Raw genomic sequence first — 13,320 nt, 5'->3', positions numbered from 1 at the left:
ATGTCTGAGATGTCTGAAATGTCCTGTTTCCCTGGAAATGTGTACTTCACTACAATTTTGAATATCTCTGTATCTCTCTGTCTCTGTCTCTGTCTCTCTCTCTCTCTCTCTCTCTCTCTCTCTCTCTCTCTCTCTCTCTCTCTCTCTCTCTCTCTATATATATATATATATATATATATATATACACACACACACACACACACACACACACACACACACACAATATTTTACATATGTATACATCAGACCTCACTGTATAAATCAAATGTATATATCAGGTGTATATGTCAGATGTTCTGACCTCACTGTATGTATCAGATGTATATATCAGACATGCAGACCTCTGCTTCAGGTTGAAAAGATGGAACTGGCTATTAAGGAGGCAATAACAATCCAGAATTTTTATTTTTTGTTGTCTAAAATGTAAATAACATAACAGGATTTGATAATAAATCCTATGGGCACAAAAATATTCCACTGAAAGCAATTATTTACAAGAATGACAATTAATATATATTGTGTACTTTACCTGATTAAATTGGACAACCAGTAACAGTGCTGCATTGGAATCTTATTACAAATTGAAATTTAACATTTCACCAAAAGACTAAATTTATCAATTTAATTTTAACTAATGTTAGCTAGTAAACAAATTATTAACCACAATTTTTCTGACATATATGAGGAAAATTAAATTGGTCTTAGAAATAGGCACTGTTAAACATTAACAGGTAATCAGAAAGAAAGCAAATGTACCCACCATAAAATATAATAATAACATAAGGGTCTTTGTTCAGGCCATGCATATACATCACATGGCTCAGTAAACAATATTTTGATTGTTCATTCAATTTAATCCTCATAACTTGTTTGTATGATACTAGGAGGATCTTTATTTTGACTGCTTCATCCCTCTCCTCTGTACAAACGGTGTACCATATACTGTATGGCTACAATATTTAACAAGCAGGAGTGTAGTAAACAGTATTCTATTCTACAGTGTACACAGAATCATGGTTTTGTTTTGAATTAAACACAATCCTTTGTCGATTCTTTCCAGCACATAAACACATTTCAATCAAACATTGCATCACCTCTGAATAATGTTTTCCACAAAATTACAAATGGGAAAGTACAAATGGGACCTCTATAAGTTCAGTTAAAGAGTATGCGTGCTATATCAAGTTAAGCCAAAACATTTACAATAAAAAATGATCAAAGTGAACATTTGAATGTCAACACAGATGAGCATCAAATACATAAAATCGAATAGTAGTTCTTTTTAAAACTTTAAAAGTATTAAAGAAAGAAAGTGCTCTTGTCAGACCTGTAAAAAAATAATTTGTACACCTCCTATCGGACCAGGGGCATTCCTCATAGACAGTCTCCTGCACCATTTTGTTTAGTGATGGATTTTTCATCCATCCTAAGGGCTTTTTTGATCTATGAATTTTTCCCCCATGTTCTGTCATTTGTTAAATGGCAGGCAGGCAGGCAGTATGACTGTAGCACATGCAGGTCCTGCTAAAGGTTCTGCCACCTCTCCCTCCAGTTCAGTCCATGTGCCTTTCTCTGGGCTATAGCAGATAGTGGATGACTTATATGCACCCTGCAAAAAAGGCTTCAGTCAGTTGACCAGGCATAAAACCATTTAAAAACAGTATACTAGAACATTAAGCTATTATAGTAATTTACTCATTTCATAACCTGTTCTACAAACACAGCGAAGCATTTTTCTGAAAACCTTTATTTGAAAGAGAAGGGGAGTTACTCACCATGCTCCAACTATAGCCTCCAACGAGGAAAATGCTGTCATCCAGAACAGCACAGCCAGGTCCGCTGCGCCCCTCTAGGATGGGTGTCTGGAGAATGTTCCACTGATCTGCTTTAGGGTCATAGCACTCCACCAACATCACATCCAGATGTGAGAATCCTACCAAGAGGACACAATATATAAATACATACATATATACATACATACATACACACACACACACACACACACACACACACACACACACACATATATACATATATACATATATATATATATATATATATATATATATATATTCATACATACATACATACATACATACATACATACATACATATATATATATATATATATATATATATACTTCCAGTGGCTGGGGGAGAGACGAGACATAGTTACAGTTTGTGTTTATATATATATATATATATATATATATATATATATAAACAAATTCATGAATTACATTTTAGGGATATGTTGACCATAAATCCCCTTGAATCACAAGATCAAATGAAAGATTTTATGAAACTCCTAAATACAGTCTTGTTGTTTTGCATAGGTGAGATTAGGGTTTCAAGAGACTTGCTTTGGACCTGGGCAACATGGAGCAATCTGATAAGTACATTTTTCTGTCGCCTACAATGACTTTAGATGACTTTGAGAGTTTTACCTTTTAAGTGATTTCCACCAATAGCATAGAGGCGATCATTCATAACAGCTAGGGCATGTATGGCCCGTTTAGTGTTCATGTCTTGTTTCCTGGCCCATACGTCCATCACTGGGTCATAGCAATATAGCCAGGACACATATTCTCCATTGTGGACTCCACCTATTCCATTACATACACAATATAACATCAGTAATTCTGGAATGGTTCCTGTTGGCTTTTTGTAAAATCGCATTTGGATTTGAATATTCACATACTATATCAATTAGGCATGCTTCTCTTATTCTAGTAAAACAGAATATATACTAATAAATTAACCAGGAAATATTTATCATGTAAATTCAACTTAAAAGTAAACTAAAACATTAGGAAGAATTCAGCAAGAGCCAGCAGAGGATGGTCCCACCTGAGATGTAAATCTTTCCGTTATGGACAGCACCAGCATGTGCTGCCAGTGGCTGGGGAAGAGACGAGACATAGTTCCACTCATTACTCTCCAGGTTATAGGCCTCCACGCTGGACAAGTAGCCTGACTCGTTCCTCCCACCTATCACATACAGGTGTTTGTCTAGGCAACAGGCAAAGAAACTTGCCCTCCTGAAGAAGAAACAGTTGGACAGGTCTTATGGTTTTGCTTTGGGAGAGGATATTTGATTTGAATCAGGTCATTTTAGCACAACATCATACCTCTCCTGCATTGGAGGCAGTTGTATCCAGCTGTTGAATCTTGGGTCATAGCGACTGACAAAATTAGTGCTGTGTTTGCCTGCACAGGATGAACCAGAATAATAAGCATCATAAACTCTATTCACAAATTTATGCATTAAATAAATGACACTTGATTGGTTAATTGGTAATCATTTTACCATTCGGATTCCACTGGTCCTCTCCACCTATTAGCAGAAGGAAGTTCTCCACTTCTACTACACAGTGGTGTGCACTGTTATAAGGCATTACTGTAAAACAAAAATATATAACCTGTTATTTATATATATATATATATATTACACTTGTAAAGATAGAGCAGGCTAATTAAGAGCATACAATATTATTCAAATAAGTTGTATAGGTTTTATTTATGTAGTAGAGTTCTTTCCACACTAAAGTGCATAACAGCACTATTAAGAAAATTATAATAACAAAAACACACTATATTTTCAGCTGAGCAGAGGTACAGAACAAAGCAATGCTGGAGATGCTATCGGAGGCCATTGCAGCCCATTATCTGGGGTCCATTACACTGAATGACGTGGCCCCGACAGAGGATAACCTGAGGACTCACATATGGTCCACTGCCAGGGAACGTGCATTCACATGCAGTGATGAAAGGTCTAAGAAGTTAAGAGAGGTAAGACGGTGACAGTGCATGCAACATTTTTTGAAAGTAGTGACAGGTTTGTGTTTAATGTGGGATGAAACAGGCAGTCAGTCTAACTGATGGATGTGTGTGCTCTGTGGTGTTTTTCAATGGATTAGTATGTGGGAAACCTAGCAGTTGCTTTGAAGTTTATTTAACGATAAAACATTCATCCGTACTTTTCACAGATAGATGCATGATGCTAACGAGAGGATAGCAGCTGTGGTGGATTTGGAACTAGCACAAATCTGTGTTTGGAGTTTTGTTTTGTTTTGTTTTTTGCACAGCTCTAAAGCCTGAGAGCATGGTGGTTAGTTTAAGGGAGTGCATGTCTGTCTTAAAGAGAAGGCCAAAGATGATTCTGGGTAAACCTCCTTAGAGAGTGCTTAGGAATTTGCACCAACAGATGTAAAGGGAATCTGCCAGAGACATTAGAGGCAAACCTAGGGAAGTGTGAATAATACTAATAGTACATGACTAGCAGTCCCTTGACATAGAGTAGTAACCCAATTTCTATAGTAGAAGCAGCACAAGCAATAAGTCTTAAACTCAATTATAAAATATAAAGGAGAAGATTAAGAAAGATGCATAGTGAAGACAGAAACAGACATGACTGCAAAACTAGGACAATACTCTAATACTGTACACCAATAATGCCCTAATACACTGATGATACTGTAATACAATAATACTGTGAACTTTCCTGTATCACAATACAATGCACTGCACAAAAGTATTCAACTGTCATGAGGTTACAGCCACCATCAAGGATTGTGTTACAGTAAATCAAAGTTAAAATATCCACACACAGATAGATAGATAGATAGATAGATAGATAGATAGATAGATAGATAGATAGATAGATAGATAGATAGATAGATAGATAGATAGATCCCTGACATTCTATATATTTACAGTACTACTCTACTGTATATTTGCATATTCCACCTCCACCTTCTTTGACTTTGTCTTTCTGCTGCTAAAGTGACCCCCTGTTGGAATAGAGAGAAATGGTCTTGGGGTAGCAGTCATAATGAACACGATCATGTTCACTCAATAAATCTCTGGCCCATGCCTCTGCCGTGTAAATCAGTCGTACGTTAAGAACCACCTGTCTGTCTCTATCAGTCATTTCCAGTGTCACCCCTCTGCTGGCTGATGGATCACAGTTGCTGTAAAATTAGACAGCCTTGAATCTCACTCCATTCCCATTGGCCAATTCCACAAAATCGAACGTGAGTCTGCGACTGATACGTCAAAGCTCAGCTACAAAGGAAAGCCTGTGAGTGCTGGATAATGCCACTGCATCTTCTAGAGGTCAAGATGGCGAGCTTCACTCACTCAGATTCAGTGTGACACAGACACTCCTGCCTTCAACACACTAGCTTCTTGAGTAAGACTGGAAATATGAGATGGGATGACTGAGCATGCTACTGAGCATATTGTAATAGTGCTCGAGAAGGTGAGATCCGGCCAAGCGAAAGGTTCCCTGCTTTAGATAGGAATCCCTGTGCTGTTTGGAAATATGTAAACTTCCAATCCCAGGTTATGTGTGAGCAAGTCAGGGTCTGACAGTAAGTTTAGATGCAGCAAGTATATATTCTTTAAAAACCTGTAGCCAGTGTATAACTTTTAAACCCTTAATTATGTGCCAACAATTGAGTCATGGCATTTAGTTTCCTAAAACTGTTCAATCCTTGATGAGATTAGGAATGAGACGCCATTTCCAGTTTTATCCTTTGGGCTGATTTTAGGTTTAATTGATGTATTAAACCTAAAGCAAAGCTGTCTTTGTATTAAATGCAAAGGAGATTTCCTTTGCATTTAAAACAAAGACAATTTTGCTTTAACAATAAATATATTGCTAATACTCATCATTTATCCTAGTCCCTAAATATGTAACCTATTAGTTACCTAGAACAGTATGGCTAATTTGTAACAGAAAACCAAAAATCATCACAACGTGGAAATGACTGCTCAGGTAACCTCTGTTCTTTTTGTGGTAGCCAGCAGTTTGAGCACACTAGATGGCACTCATTCCATTATGTAAAAGAAAGATTTTGATGCCATCGCATTTGTCGCAAATGGTGCTGATGGAGATCTTAATCAAACGTGTCCCCCCTTTTGGGTTGTGGCTCATTGAAAAGTTCTGATTGAATGTTAATATCCCACACACCCAGAAGACCTCAGCAAGCTGCTGATGTGTTAGGGGGATGATGGCATAGTTTGGGTACTCCGATCAGCCATGGGCCATTTGAGACTCAAAGCTCGTAGATGAAACAAAGGACCCTGTGACCTCCTGAGTCTAACCTATACTGAAGCAGCTGTAATTCAATAATAAATGTCTGTACATACTAGCAATGAGTTGATGCCCCCTGTTGTGAATTTTGCCCATGGGTAACACTTTATATATATATATATATATATATATATATATATATATATATATATATATATATATATATATATATATATATATATATATATATATATATATATGAATGTTACATATATTTATGATGCCCTTCGTTCTGCCCTTCGTTTAAAGAATACTTTAAAGCAGATAATTACTAACTAAAAAGCTTATACAAAAAATTACCTGAACAATGCATTTGTTTAGATTTCCAGATAGATGTGCAACAGAACACAAAGAACAAAGGTGAATTTCAATTATTATAGCAGTCAATAAGCAAACTGTATCTAGTGAGTCAGCAAGAGATCACTATAACAAAACTATTAAGGAGTCATTTTTAATGCACACATTGAATGTGATGCCGTGAAATATGTTTTGAAAGACTTGGCAATAGCATCTGAAACAATCTGAAATAACAATACCAACAACAATTCTGACTATGTAATACTTGTATGCCTGTTGAATGTAGTCTATTGTAGCTGTTATGTGAACTGGAAATATATTATGTGAATCTGTGAACTGGAAACAAGAATTATATTATGAAGATCACTATGTATTCTTTTAAAAGTTTAGTATGTTACCTTTGACAGAGTTGTTGGCATGTCAGCTTTCTGTTTAAAAGCACATTATAAATTACATTTCTATCAAACAAATAAAGTATGTTTTGGTCTAACCACAACAATAAATTCCTTGCTTTCAGCGTTTCACAAAACAAAATATCAAAGGTTAATAAAACACTACAATAAGAATATGTGATTAATCTGTGAGTGATGATCTGATGATAAGATCTGATTGTGTTCTTATATTAAAATGAATCTTACTAGCAGATTTCTGCAAAAGAAAAAAAGCGGGGGATTCAAGACTTAGAGCTCCTCAATGGTGAGAAGACTGTCATGCTCTGATTAAAAAGTTACCTTAAAAGTGATAGTGATACATCATTACCTCAAGCATCTAAGGAGCAAGAATTTTTACTGCAGAATACATCTGCGGTAAGACATAACTGCAAGTAGCCAACATCCTTCTGGAAGAAGAACAGCACTTGCATTTATGGTGGAAGATTAGGGCACTCACGTGTAAGGATCTTCCATGTTTTCTTTTCATCGTCGTAGTACTGCACTAGATTACTGGGGAGGCGGTCAGGTCCTGGGGGCAGACCTCCAACCAGGAGAAGCATTTTTTTATTGGAACGAATCCTGGAATTTTGGAAGACAGAAGCAGATGGGATGTAAGAACTTGTTAAAATAATTCCTTTTCCAAGCTCTACCAAACATGAACCTATTCTGCTACAGTTTTCCGGTTATAATACACCTGATAGAATAGCAGAGTTAGAATGGTTTATAGAGGGTTAAAAATCTACAACATTTTACAGTTTTTTTTAATTTTCCCTCAACCTTAACCTACACCATCTTCCTGGTTCTAATCATAAACCTACTACATTTAATTTTATCAAATTATTTCACTAGAAAGTACACATGTACACCATTTATTAGTGATGTCTTTAACATATCCCCATGCCTGCAATAAAAATACAAACCAAAAAAACACTGCCATGACTAATTATAGAAATGACTTAACCTTATGATTTTAAATGACAATGAACTACATAATGTATCCATTTAAAGCTACGTTAAAACAATGTATCTGTTCAATAATTTCATATTTTTCTGTAATAGATATATAATGTTTACAAATCCTATATAGAATACTGATCAGTAATTTCAATATTAAATGTCTTTTCTAAAATCTATTTAAAATAATAAAAAATTATACAGACATACCATTGTTCATCAGACAAAACATATTAGATAGGTTGTAAGTGCTACGCACAGGTTGGGAGTTCTGAGTCTGCTTCTGTCAGCTTGTCTTGAAGTACTCTAACTACTCTAACTAACTAAACTCTAACTAAACTTAAAAAAGCACTTCCAACTCTGCTTGCATAATGTGAACTGTATGTGTAATTGGTGGTATTAACATCAGTGGTATTAACATCAGCCTCCAGGCCTAGACACAATTGACAACTCAGAAGTTCAAATCTCTATCAACTCCTCCAGACTGCAGACCCACACAGTGGCCTGATGACTGGAGCTAATCAATGGTGGGATGTACAGAAGTGTGGCTTTATGACAGAAAACAAGATAGGTTGTGTAATTTACAGAGCAAAAGAAACATGATACACAATAGTTTGTTTAAGACTAGTTTGTAAAAGAATGTAAGAATGTAATGTCAGTTTTTCTGCCAACAGTAAACTATCAGTCCATGTAAATGTTTGCATAGAAGCTGAGTAAACTAGAAAAAGCTAGTGTAAACAATTACTATGTGTCTTTGATGAATAAAGTAAACATTTTTCATAGTTAAATAGTAAAAATAAATATGTTTCTGAGAGTAACTGAATGAAGCAGAAGGAAATAGGGCATTTTTGCATGCCTTTCTATTATTCTTTCACATGTTCTGTCAACTGTCCTTTTTTCTTTCTCGGTGAGAAATTCCTTGCAGTTTTCTCTATACCTTGCATGCATGAATAACACTACTGCAGGTACTTCTAAACAAGTATAATATGTATAATACTCATTTAGTATGAACAAGTATAATATACTATATTAAACTGTATGTGATAATTTCCTAAGAATCATTATATTCATACTTCTCTCTGGCACCAAAATGTAATGACAACACAATCACCCTTTTTATCAAATAACAAATACATCAGACAGGGGAATGAGACATAGCATAACAAAGCAATACAGTTTGTGTTTGTAAGAAGGTTCAAGGAAAACATCATCACAAGTAATTAACAGAACATAGAACTCCATGTGGCTATTCTCTCCACCCTCAGATACAGTTGTCATGTAAATGCTATATCACAAAGTATCATCACTAATCACTAATCACTATCACAAAGTGTATCACAGAGTAACATCACTAATGTCAGTTTTACACAGGTGATTTTACTTCTTTATCATAGGGTCAGGTTTTTTTTTTTCATGAGATATGAACGCCGTTTATTATAAAGACAGAGCTATTGAAAAACAGAATTAAGTTTATGATTGCACCATCATGAGGAGACCAATGTCAAGAGAACAACAAAATGTAAATGCAGTCTCTGTTCCTCTTTTTTATAATATATGGAACAAAAACTCTACTGCACTTGTAGACACTATGGTATATTTGACAAATAGTACAGAGGTAGACATGTATACTTGAAATATTTGATATATTTTGCTGAGGTTACTACTATGACAACAGAATTCAGACAACATATTCTCAACAGTGCATCAATAAATACAGATTATAAATTAAACATATGATATGAGTATGGGCATGTGCTTACCTGCTGGCCATGGTCTGTCTGCAGTGCTGTCGAAAGGGCATCAGGTGGTAGTTCATGGCATCCAGCAGGAGCTTCTGGCACACAGGGTCACTCCTCATGAAGTCCACTGACTGCACCCTCTCCACTAGCTCTGGAGCAGGGATGAGGGCAAAGCGCAGGCGTTTCATCAGATCCGGGGCATAGTGCATGCGCGTCTCCCGGTCATGCTCCAGCCACAGCACAGACATCTGGAAGAGCGCCAGCTCGGATTCTACAGGAGGCGGCAGGGCGTCTAGCATGGCGCACATCTCCTCAAAGTTGAGCAGAAGTACATCCTCCACTAGGTACTTGTTTGCGAGCTTCTTGGTCTCGTCCAGCCCATGCAGGGCAGCAATCTTGCAGATCTGCTTGTAGTTCTGCACGGAAATCTGGTCGTTGAGGAACTGCACACTGAGCTTGGTGATCTGTGGGATGTTGAGGATCTTGCTGACAGAGAGCACCTCCTCCACCGTATCCAGTGAAAGGGTCACATTGGCAGTGTACAGATACTCAAGCACCAGCCGCAGCCCGATGGAGGAGCAGCCCTGCAATACTAGGTTGTTAATGGATCGCGGGCTGGGCAGGAGCTTGTCATCCGGGGACGAGGAGGGGGTGCCGCTGCTGCCTTGGTCCTTCCCAACAAGCCCCTCGTTGCTCAGCATGTGTGTGGAGAAGAGAGACCTGAAGTACTGCGAGCAGGAAGCAAGCACTGCTTTGTGGCAGTGGAACTGCTGTCCCTGAGCAGTGAGAGTCACATCGCAGAACAGCTGCTTCCTCCACAGTAGGTTCAGCCCATGCAGCAGCGTATCGCTGTGTGTCGGGTCAAACGTGGAGGTTCGGTCACCCGATCTGGACATGACTTTGAAGCTGCTTACACCTCCTACAAGTAAACAATGCCGGAGCCATTGATCCACTATATTCTCCAAGTCTCAGTTTCTGAATAAAAATAACAGCGTTGCTTCTCTTTTGTTAAGCTGTTGCTGGACTTTAGTTTTAATGACTGCAATGCTTACAGTAGCCCATGCAGCGCTATATTCCATTACAATGAGACTGGGGTTTGGTAAATAGCATATTAGGTGGCTGCGATAACGTGCACTTGAAGGATAAAACAACATTAAAGTCCAGTTATGTGCTATCCGTTTTGTTCTTTTATTCAGTCATTCGTGACTAGACCATCTCAAATGGATGCTGCGGACTGAAGCGCATTATCAAAACAAACTAACGATATAGCTTAACCTACTGCAGCGGTTGGCTCGATAACACAACTTAAGTTGGCACTAAGGGAAGCAAGCTCACGAAATCGGCTAGTAATAACATTCAGGTAGCTATCCGAGCACGCCGTGTTCTTATCTTGACACACATCCCACAACAGAGGCATTTACACATTCAAGATATGTACGCAGACTGATACAAAAGCAATTAGTTTGTATCCGGCAACCATCATAAATGCGCGGTTGCGCCTCTCCGTCGGCAAGCTGAGTTTCAAGAAAATAAGCAGTAATGTAATCCCGCTATTCAACGCACACCGGAACGCTGTCGTGTCGATATGTTTGTGCGAGGACAAACATATCACACAATCGACGATCTATCGGTAAACTTGACACCAGCTTGGTATAGCCTACCTTCTACCACTTTCGCTGTCGCCACATTCTCCCAAGCGCCTGTCAGAGCTAAATGATGTTAGTAGCAGCTTGAGAACACAAGCCAAACTTACCTGACTTAAGAAAAAAGAAAGTAGCTTCGGGTCCTTAATATTCTCACCGGACTTTCCTTTGTTCCCCTTTAAATAATCCTTTCCTTTTTAAAGTCTATAGTCGATGCTCGAAAATAATCATTGATTCCAACTCATATAGTCTATTTCACGTTATTTGTTGTCGCTGATCATTTGTTCTTCTGAATTAACAAGAAGTGTGTGAGTCTGAGAGGGAGCTGTGCTTTCTGCAAGAGAAGAAGAAGAAGAAATATACGTGTGACAAATTATGCTACCAAGAAACAACACATCATTATCCTTGGGCCTGGGGCTCAGTGAGTCGTAACGAGAGTAATAGGAAATCCACGGTTGGGGAGAGAAACGGTCGTGCATGGCCGGTGGAGAGAGACCATGCAGGGGTATGGATGCTGGAGAGACTGGCAAAATTATGGCTCAAGGCTATTGTAAAAACTGTCGAGCGTAAATGACTGCGATTTCAAACATCTATGGAAAAAAGAAAAGAAAAAAAGGGAGAGAAAAGCGAATCTTTCCCTTGCTGTTATAGAGAGAACCGTCAAGTTTTAGTGCGCATTGCTAATTAGTCAATTTCTCTGTGCCTTCACAGCCCGACGACTTCGCTGCTGAGCTGAAACTGCTAATTTCTGGGACCAGCCTTTTTTTGGCTGAGAACGGGATGGATGAATGGCTTGTCTCGCACAAATGACAAAAAGCCCCTGCCTTAATCTCCATCGCCAAAATAACCCCCATCTTATTCTCTTTTTGTTAGTCCTTCAAAGAAGATACTTTAAGCAAACTTTAGTCCTACATCAGCATCAAAGAAAAAATAAAATACAAAAACCAAAGAAATCTTTATTGAAATAGTCAAAATTATTGCAATCTGTATCTGTCATGTTTTATGCATAGTTGGAAACTTGCAACATGATTTATTTCAAATCTAGCTAGCATCCATGAGCACTAATCAACGTTTTGAAAAAATGTTACTTTCCACCCACAAATTACTATAAACTCCATATAAACGGATTATCGTTACTACTACTATCGTTACTATGTTATTACACATACTAATGATACAGCTTATATCCATAGATCAGTGTATTTTGTAAACAGAAGTTATTAATAAATCCATAGGGGTATGGTATTGTAACTATTGCCCTAAATAAATGTATCATATTATGAAAAAGCCTAATAAATATCTTATAGCCATATAATTACGATAAGATATTGAATCAAATGAACATGAACAAGCCAGGTAAAACTTTCACAGGTCATAAAGATAGAAGGATTGTAGAATGCAAAAAAAATATGACCAATACACTCTGTGGAAAGGCAACAGATAGATAGATAGATAGATAGATAGATAGATAGATAGATAGATAGATAGATAGATAGATAGATAGATAGATAGATAGATAGATAGATAGATAGATAGATAGATAGATAGATACATGACCTTAGGATAAGTATGTGCATGCTGCCCCTATATACAATTTAAGTGTATTGTTATTGTTGTTTTAATAAATAAAAGGGAAAGAATCCATTTCCTTATTCCAAGTTACAAAGTCACATGATCATTGACCACTGATACTAGTACAGATATGACATGTCTGGAACATAGTCTAAATTCCTCTAGAATTATTCACATTAAAGTTTCCATTTGAACAGTATCCATAACATATGAGTAGTTTATATATGACACATGCTTAGACATATTCACATATGCATTTTACACATGATTTAAAATAATCAGTATAAGAAATAGCTTTAATTACTAAAGCATCAGCTGATATAATAGTTTATAACTATTATAAGAAAAATTTAACAGACAAACCAGGAATCATTTTTATAATATATAGCATGTTTGAATTAACATTTGGCTAAGTGTTAATTGGTATTTCCCATATAAACATCCAATAAGTTTTACTTTAATGATAATAATAACAATAATACAAACAATTTCTTCAATTTTTACTGGGCTATAAGTGAAATTATTTAGCAATCTCCAACACTTTTAAATCTAAACTATATCTATAAATATAAACAGAAATTTCC

The 13,320-nt window shown here is 36.9% G+C and overlaps 1 protein-coding gene across 2 annotated transcripts; it reads right to left on the bottom strand.

Annotated features, from left to right (window-relative positions):
* Positions 1-393: 393 nt before the first annotated feature.
* On the bottom strand, positions 394-11,676 carry klhl14 (kelch-like family member 14). Of its 2 annotated transcripts, none has more exons than XM_027016950.3 (9): positions 11,275-11,676; positions 9,543-10,440; positions 7,286-7,407; positions 3,311-3,400; positions 3,132-3,210; positions 2,851-3,041; positions 2,448-2,606; positions 1,776-1,933; positions 394-1,609 (listed from the first exon to the last, which is right to left on the bottom strand). In XM_027016950.3, the coding sequence occupies exons 2-9, from the start codon at positions 10,415-10,417 to the stop codon at positions 1,469-1,471; spliced, it is 1,815 nt and encodes a 604-aa protein (XP_026872751.1). In that variant the 5' UTR covers positions 10,418-10,440; positions 11,275-11,676; the 3' UTR covers positions 394-1,468. The 2 variants fall into 2 exon arrangements, with proteins under 2 accessions (XP_026872751.1, XP_026872752.1); XM_027016951.3 differs by lacking the exon at positions 11,275-11,676 and adding an exon at positions 11,183-11,216.
* Positions 11,677-13,320: the final 1,644 nt, after the last annotated feature.

The sequence above is a fragment of the Electrophorus electricus genome, chromosome 14, assembly GCF_041902795.1.
Source record: "Electrophorus electricus isolate QZ-2024a chromosome 14, ASM4190279v1, whole genome shotgun sequence".
Lineage (NCBI taxonomy): Eukaryota > Metazoa > Chordata > Actinopteri > Gymnotiformes > Gymnotidae > Electrophorus > Electrophorus electricus.
This window is presented reverse-complemented; position numbering and strand designations above follow the sequence as displayed.